The sequence below is a fragment of the Lithohypha guttulata genome (assembly GCF_036872675.1).
Source record: "Lithohypha guttulata strain CCFEE 5908 chromosome Unknown scaffold_1, whole genome shotgun sequence".
In the NCBI taxonomy this organism is placed as follows: Eukaryota; Fungi; Ascomycota; class Eurotiomycetes; order Chaetothyriales; family Trichomeriaceae; genus Lithohypha; species Lithohypha guttulata.
Window position 1 is genome coordinate 1,122,257 of NW_027042750.1, and position 26,043 is coordinate 1,148,299.

At 49.4% G+C, this 26,043-nt stretch overlaps 11 protein-coding genes across 11 annotated transcripts; 6 read left to right on the plus strand and 5 right to left on the minus strand.

The window, feature by feature from the left end:
* Window positions 1-5: 5 nt before the first annotated feature.
* On the plus strand, window positions 6-1,570 carry FBP26 (Fructose-2,6-bisphosphatase; the record flags this gene model as incomplete). The annotated part of the gene is made up of 3 exons (XM_064894794.1): window positions 6-174; window positions 224-587; window positions 637-1,570. 3 exons carry the CDS (start codon window positions 6-8, stop codon window positions 1,568-1,570), a joined length of 1,467 nt encoding a protein of 488 aa, XP_064757481.1.
* A 231-nt stretch (window positions 1,571-1,801) lies between these two features.
* LTR64_000410 (uncharacterized protein) lies at window positions 1,802-3,862 on the minus strand (the record flags this gene model as incomplete). The annotated part of the gene is made up of 1 exon (XM_064894795.1): window positions 1,802-3,862. One exon carries the CDS (start codon window positions 3,860-3,862, stop codon window positions 1,802-1,804), a length of 2,061 nt encoding a protein of 686 aa, XP_064757482.1.
* Window positions 3,863-7,942: 4,080 nt separating this feature from the next.
* LTR64_000411 (uncharacterized protein) lies at window positions 7,943-10,234 on the plus strand (the record flags this gene model as incomplete). The annotated part of the gene is made up of 2 exons (XM_064894796.1): window positions 7,943-8,913; window positions 9,034-10,234. 2 exons carry the CDS (start codon window positions 7,943-7,945, stop codon window positions 10,232-10,234), a joined length of 2,172 nt encoding a protein of 723 aa, XP_064757483.1.
* Window positions 10,235-10,816: 582 nt separating this feature from the next.
* Window positions 10,817-12,201, minus strand: LTR64_000412 (uncharacterized protein; the record flags this gene model as incomplete). Its single annotated transcript, XM_064894797.1, has 4 exons — window positions 10,817-10,885; window positions 10,936-11,501; window positions 11,553-11,872; window positions 11,921-12,201. The coding sequence occupies 4 exons, from the start codon at window positions 12,199-12,201 to the stop codon at window positions 10,817-10,819; spliced, it is 1,236 nt and encodes a 411-aa protein (XP_064757484.1).
* Window positions 12,202-13,204: 1,003 nt separating this feature from the next.
* On the minus strand, window positions 13,205-13,736 carry LTR64_000413 (uncharacterized protein; the record flags this gene model as incomplete). Its single annotated transcript, XM_064894798.1, has 2 exons — window positions 13,205-13,250; window positions 13,303-13,736. The coding sequence occupies 2 exons, from the start codon at window positions 13,734-13,736 to the stop codon at window positions 13,205-13,207; spliced, it is 480 nt and encodes a 159-aa protein (XP_064757485.1).
* Window positions 13,737-14,489: 753 nt separating this feature from the next.
* Window positions 14,490-15,301, plus strand: BOS1 (Protein transport protein bos1; the record flags this gene model as incomplete). Its single annotated transcript, XM_064894799.1, has 2 exons — window positions 14,490-14,492; window positions 14,540-15,301. The coding sequence occupies 2 exons, from the start codon at window positions 14,490-14,492 to the stop codon at window positions 15,299-15,301; spliced, it is 765 nt and encodes a 254-aa protein (XP_064757486.1).
* A 980-nt stretch (window positions 15,302-16,281) lies between these two features.
* LTR64_000415 (uncharacterized protein) lies at window positions 16,282-18,143 on the plus strand (the record flags this gene model as incomplete). Its single annotated transcript, XM_064894800.1, has 4 exons — window positions 16,282-16,495; window positions 16,541-16,620; window positions 16,669-17,886; window positions 17,940-18,143. 4 exons carry the CDS (start codon window positions 16,282-16,284, stop codon window positions 18,141-18,143), a joined length of 1,716 nt encoding a protein of 571 aa, XP_064757487.1.
* A 601-nt stretch (window positions 18,144-18,744) lies between these two features.
* LTR64_000416 (uncharacterized protein) lies at window positions 18,745-21,017 on the plus strand (the record flags this gene model as incomplete). The annotated part of the gene is made up of 2 exons (XM_064894801.1): window positions 18,745-18,880; window positions 18,934-21,017. The coding sequence occupies 2 exons, from the start codon at window positions 18,745-18,747 to the stop codon at window positions 21,015-21,017; spliced, it is 2,220 nt and encodes a 739-aa protein (XP_064757488.1).
* Window positions 21,018-21,278: 261 nt separating this feature from the next.
* Window positions 21,279-21,998, plus strand: LTR64_000417 (uncharacterized protein; the record flags this gene model as incomplete). The annotated part of the gene is made up of 1 exon (XM_064894802.1): window positions 21,279-21,998. The coding sequence occupies one exon, from the start codon at window positions 21,279-21,281 to the stop codon at window positions 21,996-21,998; it is 720 nt and encodes a 239-aa protein (XP_064757489.1).
* A 564-nt stretch (window positions 21,999-22,562) lies between these two features.
* Window positions 22,563-23,511, minus strand: EAF3_1 (Esa1p-associated factor; the record flags this gene model as incomplete). The annotated part of the gene is made up of 3 exons (XM_064894803.1): window positions 22,563-22,720; window positions 22,782-23,172; window positions 23,467-23,511. 3 exons carry the CDS (start codon window positions 23,509-23,511, stop codon window positions 22,563-22,565), a joined length of 594 nt encoding a protein of 197 aa, XP_064757490.1.
* Window positions 23,512-23,668: 157 nt separating this feature from the next.
* EAF3_2 (Esa1p-associated factor) lies at window positions 23,669-25,907 on the minus strand (the record flags this gene model as incomplete). The annotated part of the gene is made up of 3 exons (XM_064894804.1): window positions 23,669-24,999; window positions 25,053-25,261; window positions 25,735-25,907. The coding sequence occupies 3 exons, from the start codon at window positions 25,905-25,907 to the stop codon at window positions 23,669-23,671; spliced, it is 1,713 nt and encodes a 570-aa protein (XP_064757491.1).
* Between the last annotated feature and the right edge of the window lie 136 nt (window positions 25,908-26,043).

Here is a 26,043-nt window from a genome sequence, read left to right on the forward strand (position 1 = left end):
TGCACATGGCGAATCAATCACCCTTGGACGTTTACCTTGGCAATGACTGGACCCGTCATAAAGCAGATTTCTGGCGAGCAATGGCTGACCATGTTTCTCAGGCAGATGCGGGCCAGGTTGTCCTGGTTATGGTTGGCTTGCCAGCCAGAGGGAAAAGTCTGATATCCGGCAAAGGTATGAGGTTCTAAAACAAACATACTTCCTAACTAATTGCTGATATTAGTCAAACGCTATTTACAATGGACCTCGGTCAAAGCAGAGATATTTAATGTCGGCAAGTACAGAAGGGAAGGCACACCTCATCCAGATGCGAAGTTTTTTGATGCTGGCAATCCTGAGGGTGAGAAGGCTCGACGAGCAGCAGCTGAAGCAGCAGTCGCGGACATGCTGAAATGGCTCAAAGACTCTGCGAACAAAGTCGCCATACTCGATGCTACCAACTCTACAAAAAGCCGCAGGAAATGGATATATGAGAAGCTCGAAGAAGCGAGAATGGCTCATTGTTTTGTAGAGAGCAAATGTGATGACGAGGAACTGATCATGGCAAACATTCTCGACGTCAAGACCACTTCTCCAGACTATGTTGGGTAAGTTAGCCATCAATGGTACGCTCAAGTCGGCTAATTCATTGACCAGTCAAAACCCCGAAGAAGCAGCCAGGGATTTTCGTGATCGCATCAAGATGTACGAGAAAGTCTACCAAACAATCGACGAGTCAGAAAAGCATCTCACCTATGTCAAAGTTACAAATATCGGGCACCAAGTAGTCATCAACCGCATACAAGACTACCTGCAATCACGCCTCGTCTACTTTCTTACCAATCTACACATCAAGCCTCGAAGTATCTGGCTCTCCCGCCACGGTGAATCAGAATACAACCTCGAAGGTAAAATCGGTGGAGATGCCAACCTCTCCTCTCGTGGCTTCCAATATGCCAAAATGCTTCCCGAACTTCTACGCAGAAGTGGTCTACCGAAAGACGCACCCCTCACAGTCTGGACCAGCACCCTCAAGCGCACAAACCAGACCGCCGAAGGTATCGTGGAAGAATTTGGCTGGGAAAAATTACAATGGAAGGCCTTGGACGAACTAGATTCTGGCACCTGTGACGGCATGACTTACGCTGAAATCGCAGACCAATACCCCGAAGACTTCAAAGCCCGCGACGACGATAAATACAACTACCGCTACCGCGGCGGCGAGTCATATCGAGATGTAGTCATCCGCCTCGAACCCATCATCATGGAACTAGAACGATCAGAGAATGTCCTCATAATCACGCACCAGGCCATCGTGCGATGTATCTTCGCATACTTTATGCAGGTGGACCAGGCGAAGAGTCCATGGATGGAGGTGCCCTTGCACACATTGATGAAGTTGACACCGAGAGCATATGGTGTCGAAGTCGAAAAGTTCAAGGCTAATATCTCTGCTGTGTCGACATGGCGGCCAAAAGGAAGTACAGCGAAACATCACGAGGCGGGCGAGGCGGATACTGTGGTTGGCGAGGTTGTCGCAAACGGACATGGAAATGGAAAGGAGGAAGAACAAAAGAATGGGACCAATTAGACGAGCGAAGGTGTGCTGAATGGTACAGTATAGGTTGTGGATTGTTAAGAAAGCATAAGTCGTAGATATTCTTCTCATTATTCGAGGTGTTAGACTACCTGTCATCATCCCCCCAAATAGTCCCAATGCAATACCAAGCCAAGTAAACGGTATGCATATGTGTACACACCCAGCTCGAATGCCAATTTCCAGCTCAAACCTCTCCGCTTCTGCTCCTCACCTAATCCCACCTCATCCCCTCCTTCCGCCCTTCCCACACTCCCCAACCCCCATCTCATAACACCTCTCCAACATACTCCCCCCAAACAACCATTCAACATCCGCCCGAGGCCCAAATTTATTCCCATGTTCTGGCCCAGCCCTCAGCCATTTCATCACTTTTGACCTGTCGAGTTGACCGTTGCAGCGTGTTTCGAGGAAGGATTTGCATGTTAAGCAGAGTTTGAGGCCGCATCCGCTTATGGGGGCGCGGAGGTAGGACGGGGAGGAGAGTGTTGTTGTTGAGGAGTGGGGGTGTGGTGGTTTTGAAGAGGAGTTTGAGGAAGGGAGATTTTGTGATTTGAGGCTGTTTGTGATCGAAGACGAGGATGAAGGCAAGGCGTTGGGGGCCATGTCAACGTCGTCATCCTTGTCAACTGATGTCGTAGGCTTTTCCTCAAAGATTGGTTTGACATCAGCGTCCATCTTCCTTGGAGGTGTGCTCGGAGTACCTGACAAAGCCCTCACCACAGCTGAAGAATCCGTCTGATCTGGAATCCTGCACGGCCTTTTCATAATATCCGTCTTCTGCCACTTGCAGCACTCCCACATTGCGGGCGTGAAGCAGAGATTGCAGGTGGGGAGAAGCGCAGTCTTGGAAAGTGTGTTCGTCCCTGGCAACAACTCCTTTTTGAAAAGATGTCTCAGATAGGCGGCTAGCCTCTCTTTTGTTGGCATTAAACCCTGGACTCTTCGAAATGCTGGCTTTGTGTTGGACCGAGCTCTGGAATTGCTATTGTAGCTGCTGGCACTGGGATCGTGGCAGCGTGTTATCCACAACCTTCTCAGGGCGCAGGTCACGCACATTTTCGTGGGTGATTTTCCTTCATTGCAATGGCCGTCGCCTAGCTCTTGGTATTGGAAGGGCTTGTCCTTATCGACGAAGACGGAGACTGCTCGTTTGCCTAGTCCTAGGATGCCCATGCGATAGTCAGCGCAAAAGTCACATTGTGTGCGAGCTTTAGGTATGAGGCGGAAGTGGATGGGGTGGGCATAGTAGGTCTCGATAGTGAACGTGCTCGCCTCGCTGTAAAATTCATCATGCGAACGACTTGCTTGGCTCAGGCTAACACTGTCACTCCGTAGCGAGACTGGTGACGGAGGATATTGCTGCCTGGTTGCGTTGTTTTTATTGTGATGGTGGAGAGTAGCATGGCTGTTTGGAAGGTGTGGGCCCTCTTCATCGGAGTCATCGAGAAGCTCGATGGGATCGTCCCAAGAACCGATCTGTCTGGCAGGTATTGGCTTAGTGACATCTGGCTTGGTGACAGTGCTCGTTGTGGGACTTGGTTGAGCTTGGCTGACATGGTCTTTGTCCAGGTCCTTAGTGACAACGGGATCTCGGTCGTTGTCAGGATTATAGTCCTCGACGTCTTGTTCCTTGCGCTCCTCAGATTTCTTCTTCTTTAAGATTCTGCCACTACGTAAGGACGTGCGTGCCAGCGCACCACCGACTTTCGATATCTCAGACTCAACACCCCATTCTCTTGCAAGCTCAGTCGTACCATAGGCATCCGAGTTCTTCCTCGACTTTCTAGTGCTTGGATACCTATTAAAGTAGCTTGGCTCAGGATGTGGCTCCCTTTCCAGCTCCTCATCCTCGAAATCACCCTGACCCCGCCCACGAATGGGCCCAAGGTCTGCTAGGAAACGTCTTCCGTTCTCGGTCATCAGCCTGAACGTTATATAAGGTTCCAGACTTGCTTTCTCCTCATCTTTTGTCTTCTTCACCTGCTTTTCCTCGTCGCCTACGTCTTCGGCCTTCCTCTTTGGGTCGTTCTTTTTCTTGCGATTGCACGACTTTTTCTTCTCCTGCTTTGGATCATACTCACCATCGTCGGAGCCTTCCTTACTATGCTCGTGCCACGTGCTGAAGTTGGGTAATGGAACTATTTTAGCCGCCCTGCGGAAGCCATACCTGCTTCGCAAATGTCTCTCAAGATTGTCTGATGGAAACCCTCTTTCATTGCCGTATGGTGCGATCTCGTGGAAGACTCGAAGGGCGTGCTCGAGGCGCTCCTTCGTATAGACCATTTCGTCTGGAGGATGGTTAGGACATTGAGGGAAACTATCCATGCAACGAGTGTAGTACGTCTGGATGGATCGATGGAGCAGGATGTGGCACCTGCATCAGAAAACCCCGAAGCAAGTCGGGCCCTGAAGGAGAAGTAAGTATGCAGGAGGGAGCGCAATAGAGGAAGTGGTATCAACGGCAGGACGGGAGAGCTAGTACATACCAAGAGGAGCTTGCAGAAGAAGAGTAGATCTGTTCGAAGATGGAAGTTAGAGGCGCAGAGCGTGGAAGACGGAGAGAATCACAAAGGATGTTCAACAGGACGTGGAGGACAGAGAAAGTGTTCATCTATCTGGTGAGAAAAAATTGAAGTCAATGTGAATCGGGAACTAAATTTCATGTTCAATGCCACGCTCACTTGAGCATGGTCCCCGACCGTATGGTGGCAGCCTTCATGGACATGAGCAGTATGCCAATAGAATGTATTTATTCGATGTATACAACGATGCGCGCAAATTGCAACAAGGCAAATCGTGTGGTCACTATCTCCGGATTTACGACAACTATACATGATTAGCTGTGCACACCAACGTGGAGATGTATGACCAGAATGCGTATTAGATGTCAGACTCGTGCCTTGTCACAGGCGTTATCGTCAAAAAATGTTACGTTGACCGTCGTGATAAAAATGATAGTCATCATGTTAAGGAGGTGAAATGTTGCAGGGAATGATGTACTTACTGAATTAATCTCCCTCGTTCTCACTTGCACGCTGGGAGCCAGTTAGCCAACGTCCAGCTCTTGTAGTTGGTAAATAGAGAGAATGAGGTTGTCAGACATGACTGGACTCGTCTTGTGCTGGCCGAAGCGAGCTCGGACATATGCTTGTCTTTTGTGATGTCGATTCATCATTCTTCGTGGCAAAGTATGAAGCTGATAATACTCACTCGAGGAAAATACTATTTGTTGTCAGTCGACATTCTCCTCAACGATTGTTTATACAGCAAGGTGAAGATAAGGATCAGTTTTGCATGAATGGTAAAAATAGATTTGTCTGCATCAGGTATCAGACTCGTCATCAAGTGCTCATCATGGTGTATCGTGGTTGAAAAACATAGCAGCAAGACTCACCAGATGGTTGTGTTCCAGTGCCGCGTTTGAAACGATTGCGAAGCGAGGCTCTTGACAAATAGTTAGCTACTAGCTAGTAGCAATTGTAGTGGGAAAATCGACGTGGGTGTAGATTCAGTGGGCGAGGTTTTCTAGGCCTGCCACAAAAGGGCATATCCATCAAGACCGGCATTTTTAGTGCCGTCGGCGCCCAGTGCCATTCATCATAATGGGAAGGGTTTATGTAGTAATGCTTCTCTTACTTTGCTTTTTGAGGCTTCGAGGTTCGTTTGCGGTTCTAGATGAAAAGCAAAATTAGCAACGGCAACTAACGAAGCTTGTGTAACGAATTGTGTTTGGTTTCAATCAGTAAAGCCATTTGATATCTGCAAGGGCGAACCTCAGTCGGTAATTTCCAGCGTATATATTGTAAAAAAGCATCATGTGAAAGGTGATAGAGGAAGTTTGGGTTTACGTACTCTTCGATCAGAAGTATAAATGCGGTCGAGAGATGGGTTTCCTAGATAGCAGGTAGCTATATGTTGTTAGCATAGCTCTAGTGGTGGTGTCAAGTAGAGAATGAGATTGACTTGTCAGACTGACGTGCAAATGCAATAAAGTTTCATTTCTTGAGATCAAAGACTCTAGTTTGTAATGGTATGCAGAATCATCACGAGAAACTGGAAGGAGAGGAGGGATGAACGTACCTTAGCAACATTTTGTTGGATAATCATGGCAGGTATAGTGCCTGGCATTTGTGGTCGAGGCTGTCCATCCCTGGAGATCTTCAGTACTCTCGATCGCTGGTTATCGCAGCTGTCACGTTTGAAAGTCAGAGACGTTTTCGTGCGGCAAGCATATCGTTGTCGCTAAATACGCTCCAGTATTTCCAGTATAAGAACAACCGCTTTGCATCATATTGAGCAATGAAGAAGACAGTATTACTGCTCCATCTTGTGGTTAGCAGACGACAACATGTTCGCAAGCCATTTTGATCGGGCTAAAAACATCCTCTCAACGCGTTGCCAGACCATAATAGTCACCAACATCATGAGACTGAACACGCAAAGAGTGCAGACACAGCGCGAAAATTAAAAGAAAATAGTCTTCGATTTCAAGTTCGCGCTCACGTGTCTGACCACTACCACTTTGAGGAAAGACCCAAGTTGCGCTTGGCAGACTACGGTAGACGGGATGAGCATGAGCTCGAGTAGCGAATCAGGTTGTGCCGTGCCCCTTCTATCAATAGATCAGGAAGTTCCTTGTCACATTCAAGTCCTCTCTCATTGAAACACGCGCCGACGCTAATGTACACTGAAGAGTGGAGGTGCTTCAAGAGTCGATGCTAACAAGTCTATTTTCAGCTTGCTCTGCTAGCATCCAATGATATGTGCAATGAAGAACTTCTTGCCGCCTACTCTTCTCATGCTTTTCACCTTGCTGTCTTGTCCCAATCACTCTTCATACCTGCGACGAGCAGCAGACATGGCTGACTTAAGCGGGCAGTCTGGCGGCTAATCTGGCAGAGGAGCGCGTCTGGTCAGCGGCACAGACAAAAACAAAGCCTACTATACTAGTACCAGAGATGCTACCGTATGCGGCTCATGGCTTGATAACATGAGCGCAGGCGCTGACAGCTTAACAGCCGTACCTCATCTAGGGGTCTCCCCGAAGTAGAGGCCTCTCAAGGCGCGGTGGATGCTGCTTCTCTTCCACCTCCACCACCGCGACATCCTTCGAATGGTCCTCCTTCAAGACGATCGGTCCTCCTTCCGCCTGTCCTTAACACAACCATTGCCTACGTGCCAGGTGCCTCACATCTGAATACACCTGTGGTGCCAGCCACGCCGGCTTCGTTGTCGAGTCCTTTCACCTTCAGCAATCCAAATCAAGCTCATGCCTTGTCCACTGGAGACGTGCCTAACGCCTCCTCTAGAGGGGTGTCTCCAGTGAATCATAGACTCTCTGGCAATTTCACAATGACTTACGATCCAAGAGAATGGGCTCCGGGAAGACGAAGTGTAGAGGGAAGACAGAGGCACGATTGTTATGGCGAACCACTGGTTACTCCTCCACCGCCATACGTCATTCCACACGAGCAACGTAGCTCAGGTTCATCCGCCTTTTCTCGTCCTCCCACCACCTATACGAGCGGTAACACAACACCCATTACTCAAGACACCATAATATCCGTAGATACCACGAGCCATGTCAGGCCGAAACCTCTTTCGATCAATACCAATTCACGTCCGACGTATGACATGCGGAGAGCTACGCAGCTGCACAATGCAAACACCCACGAATACAATCCCGGTCAGTTGTATCAAAACTATCGACCCCAACACGCTAGTTATGGTCCTTCGGCGTCGGTGCCATACCAATCGAATAGAAGCTCGAGTGATGGAAATCACCTACCACCACCACCTCCCAGGACAACACCACCCATTATGCCATCTGATTCGGACACAAACTCCACGGTCTCCAGGTTAAGCTATGGCGCTCGTAGATCCACCTCTGCGGGTCCTGGACCTACCCCTACAGGGGGACCTTCCATGCCACGAGCTACACGAACATTGTCTAACGTCGAGCAGCAGCATCTAAGGCAGGATGCGGGCTCAGGTTCATCTCTACCTGGACCTCCTGCACTGCCTCCTCCTCCTCCCTCATCTAGATCGAGAAGCGCTGGTGGGCATGATATTTCGACCGGCGATTATGGTGCGGTCCGTCAACGGCCGCCACGTCTACAGTTGCGGAACAGCAACTTGACGCCGATTCCAGCGACACCTGCCAGTATGGTCTCTGGAGCTTCTGCAAGAGCCATGCCGTTTCCGCTTCGCATAGATACAGGGATGATGAATGGACAGGGTAAAGCACCAGCTGTATCTGTAGTGCAGCCACAAGAATCTGAGCTCCAGAACCCTCCCGCTGGATCTTCCAACCTTGCTAGGAGATCAGCTGTCAGGGGCCCTGCTGCTCGGTCGTCAGGTCAGATGCAGCGCAGTAGGAGTAAGAGTATTTCTGGAAGATCAGAAGCAAACGAGCTCATCGAGCCTCCCTCCACCACCATGTCCAACAATCCATGGGCTAGTGCCTTGGAACAAGCGCGTTCGCCACAGGCCGAGACCTTGCCAGAATCAGCAGTGCTGCCGAATCTAGCCACTACTGCAATGAGGAACAATGACGGTACGAGGCAGTCTCATACACCACCAGCAACACCGAGCTCGCATCCTTTGAGGGTAATAGGTGGAATCTATAATGTTGGCCAACAAGCAAAAGTCCTCCCTACACCTCCGCTCAGTCAGAAGCCTTTACTTTCCGCCAACAGTGTCAACAATTCACAACTGCTTAATTGCGCCTTCGAACAAGTGGATGATTTTGTAGCTCAAGCTATGCAGCGTCATGCAGACTTCTTACAACAAGAACAAGAAGCAAATACTGACCTTGACCGTCTATTACTTTTCACGCGCTTCATGCAGCAAGAATCTCTGATTCGTAAAGAGCGATACACCACAGCACTCACATCGCCAAGTTTTGATATAGCAGCTGCGAGGGACATGCTCTTCGACGGAAGCATAGTTCGACGTGCATCTGCTCAGGATGAAAGCGGGTCACATGGTCAGTCACCGTTGAACAAGCCGGAAGGCGGTTGGTGGAAGGACGATTACAGGCCGAATCTGTCACCCATTGCCAGCATGGACTATGACGAGATGAGCTCTCGCGGGCGAGCTGCTAGTCGATGGTGGGAGTCAGCGACTGGCTCACATAGTGACGGACCTGGACATGGTGTTCATCGCAGTAAAAGAGAGTCAAAATACATGAGCTTGTCGAAGAAGCTTCTGCAAGATATGGAAACTGCTGAAATGGAACCATTGTACGAAGAGACCCCTTGGCTACACGGTGAACAATACGCGAATGAGAAGGCACAGCCTGACAATTTCGGGTATTATGACGATGGCGTAATGTCTGTCCCTACTACACAGCAGAGCCATCGACAGGCACTACGATCTACGGCGCTGGATATATCACGCTTCATTACCTTACCACCGCCCTACCCACGTCATTACCCTGCTGTGAATAACAGCCATCCCGATCTTGCAGAGTATAGAACCACAGTCCGTATGCTCAGTGATCTTACTGATGCTAGAAGTCGACAATCTCGACACCAGAAAAACGTCGAAGCAATGCGGCAAGAAAGACGAAACAGAGTGCTGGAGATGAAGAGGACCTTTCGAGCCAATATTCAAGCCCAAATTGAGGACGGCACTCTGTCATACGCAGAGGCTGCCGAAGCAGAAAAAGCAGTCAAGGCCGATGAACACAACCTTCAACGAGAAGGTCTCCAGTCAGAATTTGATACCTTGCAAGACGTGATGATTAATCCCTTACACGATCAATTCAACGAACGAATCGAACACCTCAGCAGCAGTCTACACTCTCTACAGAAAGAACTCGTCGCAAACGCAGCACACCAACATCCAGACCAACCAGTCCAAGAAGGCGACGACGTCCCTGAACTTCACGAACAACTAACACAACTCAAATGGCTCTTCGAAGCCCGTGAAATCCTACACCAAGAACTCTTCGACCTCCTCTCCCAACGCAACGACGCCTACAAGGCCATCGTCGCCCTACCCTACCACCAAACCAACAACATCGACAAGATCCGCGACACAGAAGCCTTCTTCGAAAAAGACGCCGCAACTCGCCACGCCACCTTCTGCGCCGAAGCACTCAAACGCCACGAATCCTTCCTCTCCTTCGTCGAAGACAATGCCCAAAGAGGAATCGCCCTGCAATCCTCCGCCTTCTGGGACATTCACCCCGGCCTCGTCGATCTCCTCCAAAAGATCCCAATAGACATCTCCCAACTCGACATCCACATCCCCGACCAAGAACTCCACGAAAACCCAACATACCAAGACCACCCGCAGCAATACCTCTACACCCTCCTCCGCCACGCGGAAAAATCCAGCTACCAATTCATCGAAGGCCAAATCAACCTATACTGTCTCGTCCACGAAGTCAAAACAAGTTCTCTGGCCGCACACTACAAGGCCTCGAAAGCTCAGCAGAAAATGGCTGGAGATCAGAGCATCGACCTTGCGGACACGAGGTTAGAGGATGAAGGGGAACTGACGGATGAACTGAAGAATCATGCGGCGATGGTTGAGGAGCAGTGGCAGGATGCGCTGGGGAAGTATTTTGGGGCTGTGCAGGCGAGGGTTAAGCAGCAGTTGCAGGATCGGGGGGTTTGGGAGGAATTTCAGAGTGAGGATTCTTGAGAGTTCTTTTTTTTCCGCCTATACTTACTACCTAGATACCCTTTGACTTGGAAACGAGTCGATCTTTCTCTTCTAATGACATTTGTGCGCAACTTCGATAGTTAAGTGTTTGCAAGTATCCATTAACTGGTGTATATCTTTGTCGAAAATCGCTCCTAATCTCCAATACAGATCTGATGGCTGACAGATCAGTGTGTTATCTACTGGTAATCAGAACGGTATACAAATTTATTCAGTGTTGTGTCAAAACCCGCAACAGGGTTATCTGCCTGAGGCAGCAGCATTGATGCTTGAGGGAACGGAGTTTGAAAATTGAACCTCACTAGCACAGCGCTTCTTTCGAAGAGGAAAGCGAAGAACTGTAGCCACGGAAGACTGATGCACGATCGCAGAGTTACTTCTCAGGTTGTTGACGTGAAAGATATGTAAAGGTATTGATGCTTCGCTGGATCGATAGCTTGGTTCTGGCATAGAAACTCAGCTTCCAGCCACGTATTCATACACGAACTTCTTAGTCCGACGTAAACGATAGAAACCAAATGTCCACGATACAGGAGCTCCGTGCATGCAAGCCGTCCATTTTTATTTTCCAGCTGGAGTAGGATCAGGTCGCTGGACGCAGCCAAAACGTTGGTTGCCGACGTCAAAGATCTATCTCAAGTTAGCATAAAGCTTCTCATATAGCCAGAGTGTGAACTTACAGCATAGCAGCATTGCAAGAAGGTGTCGCCAAAGATGGCAAATGGAGCGTTACCGTTGGACTGAATCGAGCCGAAGCTCATGCCCGAACCATCTTCAAGCTCGGCCCAGCTGAGTTGCTCCTTCTCAATGGTGATATACTTGTCTGCGCCAACTTTGACTTTCAGCTCTGGGCGCTTGTCGATATTGTCAGACGGCAAGATCCAGCCACCGACTTGGGGATCAAATCGTGCACCATCAACGGCATCATACAGTGCTTGACAGAACTTGTCGTCACAGAGCATGAGAGTGGTGCCAGTATCGGCCATCGCCTTGCCTTCTGGGAGCTCTAGAGTTTGGCCATTGATTGTTGCAGCGTCAGAGTCGAACATCCAAAAGCCCTGTGTGTTGTCTATGAGAGTCCACGCAATCTCTTGACCTGATGCCTCGACGACTGATTTGTCATAGGGACCGAAGAGATACCAGGAGTTGCCGTGATCAGGGTCGTTGATGTCCTTGACAGATCCCAGATAGCATGACCACATTTGAGCATCGGTTGGGAGGGAACCTTGAGCGATCATGTTCTCGACTATAGCAGAAAATTAGCACCCTGTCGTAACGAACGTTGCTGCTTGCTTACCTGGTGTCTTGACCGGAGTCGGAGTTACTGTATTGAGATCGCCCCAGGCCAGACCCAACAGGCCACTGGATGTCTGGTTCTGGAAACTGCTTGAGATCTCGGTTGCAAGTTCGATAGCTTGTCCCTTGACCGTGATGTCTCCAATCTGAATATCGTCAGTACCAACAACGCCCGAAGCACCAGAGCCGTCGCCATAGGTGATCTTCCAGGTGGAACTTGGGACGGGCTTGAAGGTGGATGATTTAGCAGTGTCAAAGATTGCAACTTCGTTGGCTTTGCCTGCACGCTGGACTCGCTTGTCGAGCTTGGTCGACCAGAACCTTTCTCTGTCAACCGATGTGTGAGTAGAGAACGGATAGAAGACTTACCAGAGGTCGGACGATCCAGAATCCAAATTGAGGTCAAGTGTCTGAGGAGGAGTACCAACTTGAACAGGACAAGTGTAGAAGGAATCGTTCATCACATCGTCAGCAGTAACGATTGCATGAGCGCCGTCTGTGTTCTTCATCATCAGTTTGGAGTGGGCATTCTCTCGATAGAATTTGCCAGGCTGACTAGGAGTCAGATTGTATTTAATGAGGGCGTAAGCATAGGACTTTGGGCCGTTCAAACGATAATCCGAGTTTCGGACGATGGGAATACGAGACATGATGGGTTCGAGGGTAGAATGGTTTTCCAACGACTTGAGAAGTTTTCTGTAGTGTTCGTTGTCACAGAATTGCAAAATGTAAAAAAGGCGAACGAAGGACGAAGGTCAAAATGCGGCAGTCAAGGGAGGGCAATAAATAACGTATATGAAGACAAGGCAGGTGCCGTGGACGTGTGGTCTGGATGAAGAACCCATGAAAGGAAGTCGCTCTGGTATATTGTGGAAAGAGCTGACTCCGACGAACAATGGCGGTTACCTCCTTGTAGGAGCTGCACCATGAGAATGGTAGTAATCCCACGCAGCCTGTGGTTCTTCTGACAGGCTACTCACCAAGAAACCTCCGCAGTATTGAGTTTTGGTCGAGTCATCATGCAGAGAACAAAGGAATATCAGAGTAGGCATGGATCACTGCAGTCCGTGAATTTCGCACAAAGACATTAGAATTCTGCTCGGTGGTATTGGTAGGAGGCGTGCTAGCGATGATAGGTTGTACGGAACAGACCTTGCACATGACGGATAGCAAGTGCGCGGATGCGCTCAAGATCGCCGAGACTGACATAAGCTTCACATCTGTCCAGCTTGATCCTTTGATATGCCGTGTCGGTGGATTGTTGGTGCTATTCAGAGATCTTGTCTGATCGTATGTTTTTGATGAAAGAGTATCCGAATTGTGACGCATGAACCAGCAGCTGACATATCCCACTCTGGTGGCAGTAAACAGGACACGAAAGTTAGTTGCGGAACGTCTTCCTAAGCTGTTGATCTTGTGTGAACAGTAGAGCCATAACTAATCTGCTGTGCGCGGGACCCCAAGAGCCGCGTTGCAAAGTCACAATGTCGAGATCATACGCTTGGATTCTTTGAGGTTTACCAAAGAAGGGTATCATGTATGAACTCCGCTGCTGAACCAGAATATAGTATAGATACATGCCCACCTAATACCGGCCAAAACGTATCGAGGTGAGAGGTTGGAACAATCTGGGGCACTGAATCAAAACTTCGCTCATTTGTTGCTATTATCGACCGGAAACTTGTTCTCAACTAGCCACCTATGAATAGTCAGCGGACTGTAGACAAACGCGTGAGAGGATGAAGACTTACTTGCTGCCAAAATAATCAGCGGCGCCAAGTACACCAAGACCCAGGGCGACCTTGCCAGCAAGCTCAACGTCAAGCTTGCCTTCGGTGTGCTTCTGATAAGCGCCGACAGCCACAGCCACAGCAGTAACTGTCCACAAAATAGCATTACCGACGAAGACTGGGTTGTCCTTGTTCGCGTCAAGGTGACGGGCTTCTTGTTTGGCAGCCTTCTTGACCTCTTTGCCCTTGGCGGCGGCCTTGTTCTTTGCCTCTTCAGCTTTCTCTTTCGCCTTGTTCGCCTCCTCTTTGGCCTTCTCCTCGGCACGGGCAGATTCGACGCGAGCCTTGTGGTCGGCCTCCTGAGCCATGCGCTCAGCTTGAGTCTCTGTCTTTACGGCTTGGTCCTTGAAGTCGGAGGTGACGCTTGACACATGGGGAGAGTCCACATCGACCATCGAGCTCGAGGAGTCCAGATCGTCAGCTGATAGTTGAGGCACGGGTTGAGCGCGTCTTAAGATTCATAGTCAGCATGAGAATACTCGAACATAATTGCATAGCTTACGCCTGTAAACAATATTAGTCTTTATCATGAACAGGCAAGCATTCTGGCAGCACACTTACTTCTTCTGGAGATTGCTTTGGGCCAGAGGCCGCAACAGCTGCGTAGCTCATGGTGAAGGTGGATTCGAGGGATGATACAGGACGCGACGCAAGTATAGGTACTTCTAGGTCAGGATCGAGCTGATTCAAAAAGGTCTCGTGATGGAAGAACAGTCGCGATGTTGATCAGTTGCAACAGCTTCGAACAGAGAGATGACGATGGATGCTAGAAGCATGTGGCTTGTGGTCACAATCTTGGTCCAACCAATTAGAGGTTCCCCCGATCGACCTTGTCAGTTAATGTCTACGGCATTAAAATATGGCATGTGGCTTACGATCTATACCTGAAAATGTGTTCGACCTGTGCCTTTAGAGTGACGAGATGCATCAATGGTCTTCGAAGTGTGTCCTTGCATAGGATGGGCTCTCGAAGGTAGAACAGTTTCGAGTTTCTGTTGCCATTCAGTTCTGCCACCTGGCTTCTCCTGCCCTCTTCTGCCTCAAATGGTCCGTTGAATGTGTTGTATCCTCTATTGCTTTGCAGTGGCTTTCATGCTTTGCTCGTGTCGCTTGTACTTCAAGGAAAACGCCAAAGGCAACCGGCAACAATGGTAAGTCAATAGATTGCTGTTCTAATGTCTGTTCTAAGACCAGGTAGAATGTCCTCTTCAACAGCGCTCTCAAGCAGTCTACATCTTTGCGCAAAGACCTCGACACTTTCGCTCAATCGCCTCAGACTGCAAGTGCAGCCTTGCAGGGTCAGATCTCGACCTCGTTGCAGAACCTGTCCCGTACCCTTACAGACTACGAGAACCTTTCACGAAATGAGTTGAACCCAGAGAAGAAAGAAAAGGCAGGAGAACGTCTAAAGAACTTTCGAGGAGATCTGGCGAGCTATAGAGCTCAATTTGACGAACTCAAAAAGGAACGCGAGACTGCTGTCCATGTCGACAACCGCAACGAGCTGCTTGGTCATAGACGTCCATACGCTGCGAGCGGAACCTCGGGTGGAGGAGTCACTCCAGAAAACCCTTATGCTCACGCCTCCAGCAATACCTCGAGCGCATTTGCTCCAGCTCATAAAAACACAAACGACGGTCTCAGCTTCGGTGCAGGAGCTGACAACTACACTAGAGAAGACCATGCCCTGCGCGAACAGAACTTCTTCTCTCAGGCCAACTCGCAGATTGACGAGTTTCTCGACCGTGGGCGAGCTGTGCTAGGCGACTTGGGCCAGCAGAAAGAGGTACTGAAAGGGACGCAACGGAAGCTCTACAGTGTTGCCAATACCCTCGGTGTGAGTGGGGATACCATCAGAATGGTCGAACGACGTGCAAAGCAGGACAAGTGGATCTTTTGGGCTGGTGCTATCATCTTCTTTCTATTCTGCTTCTTGCTCATCTATTATTTCAAAGGCTGATGCAGCTGGATGTTGAACTTAATAAACTAAAAGACGTTGCACATTCCCGGTGTCAGAACTAAACCTCGGGATAACGGCTTTAACAGATACGATCTCCCGCGACATTTAGAGACCACGACGCAATACCAAGCTGAATCGTCCACTTACTACCGCGCGAGCCACTCTACAAATTGTTGCCTCAGACTCATTCTACGGCTACTGTTGAGCCTGAACAACATTGTGGCTACACTAGCTAGGATGAGCTCACAATACCCTCTGACTGAACGTTGCGTGTGTTGTCTTGAAGCAAGACACGAGACTGACGAGGGTTAGAGGTGCAGAACTGTGCGAATGAGTGCGCGGTGGATCGAATGGGGCTCAATCAGGAAGCCTTCGGCGAGGTGAGACGAGTGTGTTTGGAAACAAGGGGATCATGGACAGTCGGACAGGTCAACAATGACTCTGCTCAAACCTAGCCATGCACCTATGCTGTTGCTATTATATCACAAAACGAGTGGATGTGGAAAAGTGATACAGGCTACGTTTTCTCGCACCACATAGTTTGTGTCTACCATACGACCATTGCTGACTCAATATCAAAGAGTCAATAGCATAGTAGCCAAGTAATGTAATTGACTCGACCTGATTAGATCTGCGAATCAACTGACACGAAATGGATCCCTTTACCCCGGATTGCCGAGGAGTATCTTTAGCTTCACAACCGTCTCCACGAGATGCGATCCACCTCATTATGCATCGAACGAGTCTCGACGAGTCGTCGCGATCCAGCAGCCTCGGGACATGCATAGAATCGTTATGGCGTGGCAAGCGCGAAAGTCTGCGCGAGTGCAGCACAACATCGCAAGATGTCCTTGTGAAGTTGAGCTTCTATATTCTCTCAGACTTCTATTTGAGTAGGATCTGCCATCGTTTCTATCCTGGCTTGAGGCAGCAGACGTTTTCGAGACAATCCTCTTCAGAAGAAAGTAACCTGCTGCAAGATGGCTGGATCTGAAGCATGGCCAACTGTTCCTCAGGGAAACAGAGATCATACCGAAGCTGCGGTCGTGATTATCGGTGGTGGCATCAGTGGCATGTGCACAGCAATCGACCTTATCCAGCGTAACAAGTGCAAGAACTTTGTCATACTAGAGAGAAGTGGTGGTGTAGGTGGCACATGGAGGGATAACAAGTACCCGGGTTGCTGTTGTGATGGTTGGTGAAGCATATCTTTCTCCTGCTATTTCTAATTGTTGGCAGTGTGGTCGCATCTGTATAGCTACTCGTTCGAGCAAAACTCGGACTGGACTAGAGAATACCCTGGTCAGGAAGAGATTCTGGTAAGCACAAAATACTCGTAACCAGAATAACTGCTGAAAACAATGCAGAGATATCTCGTCGGCGTCGCCCAGAAGTACGAGCTGTACCGCTACGTTCGTTTCAACAGCACAGTTGAGTCTGCCAAATGGGACGATGCTACCAAGAAATGGCACGTTGATGTTCGAGTTGAAGGTAGTAAGGACTCGGAATTTGGTTCTCAGTACATTCTAAAGAGTGATTTCCTTGTCAGCGCTGTGGGACAGCTGAACCAGCCAAAAGCGCCGAGCATTGAAGGTATCGAGACATTCAAAGGCAAGCTTATGCATTCTGCAAGATGGGATTGGTCATACGATCTGAGAGGCAAGAAGGTTGCTATCATTGGCAACGGTGCGACCGCAGCCCAGATCATCCCCGAGATAGTTAAAGAGGTAGATCACTTGACTATACACCAGCGAACACCGAACTGGGTGATCCCGCGACTCGACGAACCTATTCCAGAGTGGAAGCGAAGCATGTACAGGTACCTGCCATACGTACGCCACAGAAAGAGAGCAGACATGATGGACTTCCGAGAGGCATTCTACAATGCAGTCTTCGACAACAATCACCCAGTTGCTCAATTTTTGGAAGGCCAAGCAAAAGATCATATGCGTGCGCAGCTTCCTGACAGGCCTGACCTTTGGGAGAAGCTGCAGCCCAAATACAAAATAGGATGCAAGCGAGTCATCATCTCCGACGACTATCTACCTGTGTTCTCGAGAGACAATGTCAAGCTGGAGACTGGACGCATCGACAGAATCACGGAGAAAGGTATCGTAACTGATGGCCATGAAGAGGAATACGATCTCATCATCTGTGCCACCGGCTTCAAGACTGTGGAATTCATGCACCCAATCGAGATTACTGGCAGCGCTGGGCGTACACTGCAAAGTGTCTGGAAGGAGGGTGGAGAGGCTTTGTATGGTATTACCGTCGAATCACTCCCGAACTTTGGCATGCTTTACGGACCCAACACCAACCTAGGCCACAACAGTATCATATTGATGATCGAGGCCCAGAGTCGATACATCAATGCTCTCATCAAGGAGGTTCTTCAAGCACGAAGAGATGGCGGCCAACTGACTATCAAGCCCAAGGAGCAAAGAGTGAAGACATACAACGAAGAGATCCAGCGCGAACTACAACAGAGCTCTTTCAACGATCCTGGATGTGGCAGCTGGTACAAGCGTGAAGACAATGGCAAGATCACACAAAACTGGTCAAGAACGGTAGTTGACTATCAAAAGGTAAGCTCGGGCCCTTGTTGTTCGCTAAAAGAATTCAAGCTAACATACTATAGATGCTGAGCAACATCGACTGGAACGAATATGAAGTGTCTGGGACCGGGGCTGATAGGTTACAAGAAGGCTACGTTACCAAGATAGGTCGTGTTGTCGAGGAATCTCTCGTGAGCTACCAGACTATGGGATTAACCGCTCTTGGTATAGCAGCTGCTGGAGCAGCCGTGGCTCTGAGAAGTGGGGTCCGATTGAGATTGCGGTGATTTTTGAGGGTTATCGGCACGGATTCGTGATCAAGATATGTAGTAAGAAGAGCGTTGAAATGCCAACGCCATGAGCTGCAATGATTCCGTTGGCTGTACTCGAAGATCACAGACTGTAGCTTTTAAGCCTGCATGTATGGTCCTCTTCGTGACCACGTCTAGGCAGAGAGCTCGGAAGCTGTCGATCCTATGAAGTTGAGAGCTGGTCAACCTTTCATTTGTTGTGCCAGTGCATTAAAATCAAGGCTTGTCCAAGCGAGTTCGGCAGGAACAGCAGAAGCGCCGGGGTTTTACAGCTTCTGAAATCCCCACCACGAGGCAGGTACGGTGCAGCGCTCTTCATGAAAGGGTCCTTGATCCACTTTTTCGGTGGGCGAGAACGTCGCTATGTTCAACTTTTATAGGATTGTGACTCGGTATTTTTGACGACTTCCCTATACACGAATTATTTTATGAGTCAATGACATGACATAGGAAGGCGTTTTGGTACCTGACCTCAGTCTTCTACACAAAGATTCTTACTACGGGTTGCATGCATACAAGCTGTGATTATAACTCAAAAAATCCAACACGACTTGTATCTATACACAATTCGACCAATATGGAGGGACTCAAGAAAGCTTTCGCTGAGACGAAGGCTGAGGGCCGAGCTGCTCTGGTGGGCTACTTCACCAGTGGCTACCCCACCGCAGACCAGACAGCAGATGTCATGCTAGGTCTGCAAGCAGGTGGCGTTGGTATGGTTCCTTCGTATACACTTGACCACACAGAAGCTAATGACTTGGTGCAGACGTGATTGAGCTCGGTCTACCCTTCACGGATCCTATCGCAGACGGCCCTACCATTCAAAAGTCGAACAACGTTGCTCTAGCCAACGGTGTTACTGTTTCTTCGTCCCTGCAATGCGTTCGAGACGCCAGGAATCGAGGTCTGACCGTCCCAGTGGTCTTCATGGGCTACTACAATCCACTGCTACGATATGGCGAAGACAGAATGCTTACGGACTGCAAAGAGGCGGGCATAAATGGCTTTATCATGGTCGATCTACCTCCCGAGGAGGCAGTACGCTTCAGAAACAACTGCAAAAACCACGGCCTGTCATATGTGCCCCTGATCGCACCAGCTACCTCAGAAAAGAGGATGAAGCTACTTTGCTCGATTGCAGACTCTTTCATCTACGTTGTCTCCAGAATGGGTGTCACAGGTGCAACTGGTACGCTAAACACGAAACTGCCTGAACTGCTTGAGAGAGTGCACCAGTACTCTGGTGGCATTCCAGCTGCGGTTGGATTTGGTGTGAGCACAAGAGAGCACTTTCTCAGTCTCCAGAATATTGCAGAGGGCGTGGTGATAGGAAGTCAAATCGTCATTGAGCTCGGCAACGCTAAACCAGGTGAGGCTGGCAAGGCTGCTGAGGATTACTGTGCACAAATCACTGGCAGAAGACCAGGACTTAAAAATAACACGAATGGCTTAACCAGGGAAGTGGGCATGGTCGAGACCATGAGTGCTGCGAAAGAGCCAAATGGCAACACTACAAATGGTCTGCATGGCATTCCAGTTCATGTGGACGAGGTCATAACCGACGCTGATAGACCTGACGAGCCGGGTCTAGCTGACCAACTGGACGCACTGAACTCTTCTACAAATGGTACAGAGCCCAATCCAGACGCTATTCCAAATAGATTCGGTCAATTTGGCGGTCAATACGTGCCAGAATCACTCATGGATTGTCTAGCTGAACTTGAGGAAGGATTTAATCAGGCAAGGAATGATCCAAAGTTCTGGGAGGAATTCAGATCATACTACCCCTACATGGGCCGCGAGTCCTCTCTGCATCTAGCTCCACGCCTGACTGAAAAAGCTGGAGGTGCCAACATCTACCTGAAGCGAGAGGATCTCAATCATACAGGCAGTCACAAGATCAACAACGCACTCGGTCAGATTCTAATCGCTAGAAGACTGGGCAAGAACAGAATCATCGCCGAGACAGGTGCTGGTCAGCACGGTGTAGCCACTGCTACTGTTTGTGCAAGGTTCGGCATGGAGTGTGTCATCTACATGGGCGCTGAAGATGTTCGCCGACAAGCTTTGAATGTCTTCAGAATTAAGCTGCTCGGTGCCAAGGTCATCGCCGTTGAGGCAGGAAGTAGAACACTTCGAGATGCCGTCAACGAGGCGATGCGAGCTTGGGTTGTCGATCTTGACAGCACACATTACATTATCGGCAGTGCCATTGGTCCTCATCCGTTCCCAACTATTGTTCGCACCTTTCAGTCGGTCATTGGTCAGGAGACCAAGAAACAAATGCAGGAGCTGACAGGTCGCTTACCCGATGCAGTTGTTGCCTGCGTTGGTGGTGGCAGCAATGCTGTCGGCATGTTTTACCCATTCAGTAATGATCACTCCGTTCAGCTCGTGGGTGTCGAAGCTGGCGGTGATGGTGTAGATACTGGTCGCCACTCTGCCACTCTCAGTGGAGGCAGCATTGGAGTCCTACATGGTGTTCGCACTTATGTTCTCCAAAATGAGCATGGTCAGATCAGCGATACACATTCCATATCTGCCGGGCTTGATTATCCTGGTGTTGGTCCAGAGCTATCGGGCTGGAAGGACGCCGACCGGGCTACCTTTATCAATGCCACAGATGCGGAAGCATTCATTGGCTTCCGTACTCTGAGCGAGACGGAGGGCATCATACCAGCCTTGGAAACTGCTCATGCTATCTACGGAGCCATGCAATGGGCTAAGAAGATTGGCAAGGACAAAAATATCGTCATCTGCCTTTCTGGCAGAGGTGACAAGGACGTGCAGTCTGTCGCTGATGAACTTCCTCGACTGGGTCCTGTGATTGGTTGGGATCTCAGATTTTAGGAGGATGATCTCGAGTTTCCAGTATCTGTCCGGCGTTCGCCTGCACATCTATACGATCAGCGAGTGGTTGTTAACGGCACATATCTTGGTCGCTCTTCTCATCATAGAGCTGGACAGCACATTGTGGCCATCAAACATGATTCTATGATCTTGGATCACAACTTGCACACGCACAAGCACTTCGACTGCCAAGACAAGACTTTCGGTGCGTTGAGAGCATATGCGGCTGAAGACAAGGCTGTCAAACGGCCCTCATCAAGGATGCCTTTGTCCAAGCGCATTGATCAAGCACAACTTGAAGCATTCAAGAGAAAAGTTCAATCGTCAATGTCCTGGGAGGAGCTTCAGAAGGTGATTGAGAGTCCTGATTGGGTCTATCACATGTCTTGGGACGATGCTGGTGCGTACGAGCCTGTTCCCACTGTGCTGTGGGATAGGTCGAACATTCAAAACACTGAGGCAACAGAAGCCGAGCGACAGACAAAATATGAACTGATAGACGAGTACATGATGACAAGCAGTGACCTCGATGATGCTTCGAACCACGTTTCGAGGCTAATGCCTAGTTCCAGGAGCAGTTCCCAAGATGTCAAGGAACCAGAAACCTTGACTATTGACGACTGCTCATCCGCGCCACTTCTACTAGGACTATCGCAAGACATGATGTCTAATGCTAGCGATAGGACATGTATCAGTATCGAGAGCTACGGAACACTGGACTATGTTTGCGTGGATAGTGACATCCATATTTTTGAGGAAAAGACCAAGGAACACAACAACTACGAAGATGTTACAATGTTCGATTTCGATTGTCCAGCTGAACATTGCGAACCTGAAGAAACGAGAAGAGGACGATCAACGACCCGCAACCTCAAACGCAAACTCAACACGCGATGTTTCGATCGCCCTCGGAGAGTCCAGCAGTCCGAATCCTGCAAACGTGGAAGGGGTCGAGTCGTAAGTTCACGTTTTGCTCATTGACGAAGGACATGGCCTGGCAGCGAGATGCGATCTTACGTGTCTGTTTTCATTGTTTCCAGTTCATCGTTGCTGCGATGGTTGTACATAGCTGTAGGTAGCATAAGGGTTATTGCAAAACCATGCTTCGTAGTTGACTATCAAGTGTTGAGTGTGCGCACCGTGTGAGCTCTGTTCAACACTTCGTCACACCCAAACACTGATTGAGTGGGATGCTTGTGTCTCTATGTTAAACATTTATGGCTGTTGCTGACACCCATGGCATCCTGATAACGCTGACGCTAAACCCTTTACAATCACTGCTGTATGCTCTTGATAGCCTCTCCGAGAGCAGTAATGAACAATGCTCGAGCCTGGAGATAGCTCAGCTTATTCATCTCAGTGATCACCATTCGTTGCCTCAAAGACCACCACGACGCCAGTCATGAAGGCTGGCCGAATGTGTATCTGCTTGCTTGCCCCTCTCTCGCACGGACCGGATGTCAACAGTTTCTTCTTATCAACGCTCTCCTTATCTTGATGCCACCGCCTTCCACTGATCCATCAGCCAACCTGAAATCAACCATCTCATCCCGCAATAGCACCATCAAGCTTCTCATACTTTGCAACAAAATACTTCTCCGAATTCTTGCTCAGCCACACCGTAAACTTGCTAAGCTCTTCCTTGAGCCTTTGTACCGAAGTAGCATCCATGTTCGTTTGGGCCGTGAGTTCAGGCATATTGACTGTAGTTTTACCGCGTTAGTCCTCACGTTCCACACAAAGAGGATTCTGATCAATACATACCAAGTAACCTTGCCAAATGCTCCGCCCCATAACAATCACCGGGCCCCTTTCCCTCCCACTCAACAGGTTGTCCCAATTCCCACCACTTCCTCACAACCCCTAGCTGCGCTCTTTCAGACCTGTACAACAAGATCTTTGGTAAGCTCTTTTCAAAATACACTTTTACACCCATGCAGAATTCTTCGAGGATGTCTGCTTCGACGCTGCCGAGGCGGCGGTTTTGTTTTTCTTCGTTGAAGTATTGGTCGATGATGTAGTTTGCGGGAGCGGCGGATGGGAGAGGGACGAGGAGGCCGGCTTTGGTGATGTTTTCCCAGTCGTCGACCAGGAGGTTCTTGAGGTGGTCGGGGAGGGGGAGGCGGATGGAGGGGCGGGTGGAGAAGGTGTCTTCCTGTGAGTAGTGGTATGTCAGATTTTGTGTGCATGGTTAGTTTCGTGTCCTGGCATTAATTTTGTTGGTCGCGGTCCGGTGATAGTGTCCTCATGGTGGAATGCAGCGTCCGGTTCGTTTCGGCCCTGTCGCAAGGCGACAAAGTGCTATCTGCGAGCTCAACTATACATCTGCCCATTCTCAAATCACAAAGGGCGAGATCAAAGATATGACATGTAGGAGCATAGCAGGAAGATTGACGTGATGCGTTGAAAGGACATTTGCTTGGGCTCTGCCTACCGTCTACAATCACACATCCTTCTGTTCTTCAAGCCAAGAAGGCGAGACCAAGAAGGACATGCAAGAGATTGTGCAAGGCTGATGCGATGAGCTGGGGAGGCGAATATCCTTGCTTTAGTGGCCATATGGCGATGTGCTCTGAACGAAATTCAGGAGGTTGATACCATAGTAGCAAGGTATTGAAGCTTGACGACAGAGGAATGGGCATCTCGAGAATCTATTGATTGTTGGCAAATTCACGTTGACGCCGCTGAATCATGGGTGCCAACTGTCGCTTCAGGAAGAACTTGGGATGCGGTTTATGAGGTTGTGATTTATGCTGCAACTTTTTTGGCGGAGGCTTTATCTTGACACCAGCCGGAGGACGGACGTCAATCTGAACCGTAGGTCGTGTAGTAGACGAGGAAGATGACGTTAATGAGCCTTCCTTTTCATTCTTGGATGGTCGAGCTGGAACGCGCATGAAGCCAACCATATAGTAGTCCTGAACGACTTTCTCGGCGCTTGTGGTGTCTGCTGGTTGTGAGACGACTTGCTGTGGAACTTCATTCTGACGTTTCTTCTTTGCATCAGCTAGGAGCTCGCGTATGGTTCGTGGATCGTCGCTAGTCGTGAAGGTAACTTTCAGAGAATTTTCTGACTGGACTTGATCTTGACTCTCTTGCTTTGGCTGACCCTCATTCTTGGCATAACACTCGTCGCTGCATCTAGTCTTCCTTCTACGGCATACTCTACACGCCTGCTGTCGCTTCTTCGAGCCTTTGGTGCCGTTCTCTGCAGCACTTGCGCGGGCATCTGCTTGTGCTGCTGGCGTCTGCACCCTTGCAGGCTTCGCGCTTGCTTTTGCTTGCTCCTTCTGGACCTCAACCTCAGCAGTCTTTGCACGCTTTACTGGTCCTCCATCCCTGTCGTCAGACTCGTCTCGCTGTCGCTTTCGGGTGACTCTTCCAGAAGGTTCAGCTAAGGCTATCTTAGTGTCTGGCTCCGGCAGCTGTTCTCGAGCCTTGTTACGTACTGGGTTTGAGGTCGTTTGGTCTTTGGTACCGCTTGTAGGTTCAGCCGCAGTCTTTCGCTTTTTTGAAGGTATCATTGTGGCTTCAGCTGCTTCGGCCGCCTTGCGCTTCCCCGTCACTGCAGAAGATTCTACGCCGACAGCGTCTTGATTCCCAAGCGGTTTCATTGAGCCCCTCTGCTGCTTCGGGAGCTGCATCTTGATGTGTCTTTTATGTGGTGGAGCTTCACGACCATCGAAGCTTCCCAAAACATCAGCCCATTTGTGGGTGGGAGGACCACCGTTGCTCCAGTCGAAGTTGAGAGCTTTTGGTGCGGTCTCCTCAGTTGCGCCAGCTGATGCGGCCTGCTTCATAGCCTCTGACGCAGCCTTATCCTTGCTGGCCTCCTTTCTGGCCTCATCATGGGTGGCGTCCTTCTTCTTTGGCAGTGGGAACTTTCCAGATGCGACGACCCTCAGTGAACCGTCTGGCAGTCGGACCGTTTCCTTCCACTTGGCCATGGCGTACGTCGTAGATTTCACGTGGGACAGAGTATCTGAGGAATAGAACGAACCTTTTCAATATCGTTGTCTCTAGCTCTCTTGGTACCTCGAGCCGGTACAGAAGAGTCTCTAACCTCACTGCCTCGACCAGAACCAATCTCAGATGCTTGGCCTTTTCTGCCTTTGGCAGCAGCTAATGGCTTTGCAGATCTTGGTGCGTTCTGCTCTTGAGCAGCCTTCTTGAGGTTTACTGCGAGTTCACGGTTCTCCTCAGTGTTTTTGCGAAGACGATCTTGAGGCACCCAATCGTCCCAGCTGGGAAGAGGAAGTTAGTTGTTGATACTTTGCTAGAGTTGTGCAGATGAGAGAATAAAGAGCAGATCGATATTGAAGAGACTAGTGTCCTAGGGGTAGATTTGTAACAGATCTGTATTCAAGAACTGATCTAGTTGGTAGGAAGATGGTTTGGGTTCCAGTTGATTGCAACGTGTTGATAAGTTCGACAATGCAAACCAATATGTATGCAGGGCTTGTTCAAAGAGTTGGCGAGTTTTCCTCAGACCAGAAGATGGGTAGGGTATGGGAAGGCGAAGTGCAAGAACTTGAGAAAGATAGATTGAAAAGCAGAGGTCGACTGTAGACACGAAGCATCTGATCACAATAGAGGCAACACAAACCAAACCGATCCGCTTACACCTGCGGATGTCACTAGCAATAAGGCAACCGTTTTTCCTCAGAAGTGGCTGGTATGGGCAGTGAAAGTAGTGATAGAAGATGCAGGTACGTACGTGTTTTTCCATCCCTTGTAGTGAACTCGATACTCGAAAGGACTACTTTTGTCTTTTGGATCCTGTCTTCGAGTGTCGAGTATCTTGGCCTCGTAGAGCAGCTCGCCATGAAAGCATAGCGCTTTTTCGTCTTTCTGGTAAGCAGCCTTGCCTTCTGTATTGGCAGGCGCCATCTTGTCTGTGAAGAGTGATTGTTGAGAGTGCCTGTTGACGTGAAGTTGTGTTGCTTGACGTGGTTGTACTAGGTGTGCAAGTGCGAACGAATTGACCAATACCAGAACGTGGTCTGGGAGTGACAGAAACGAAAGG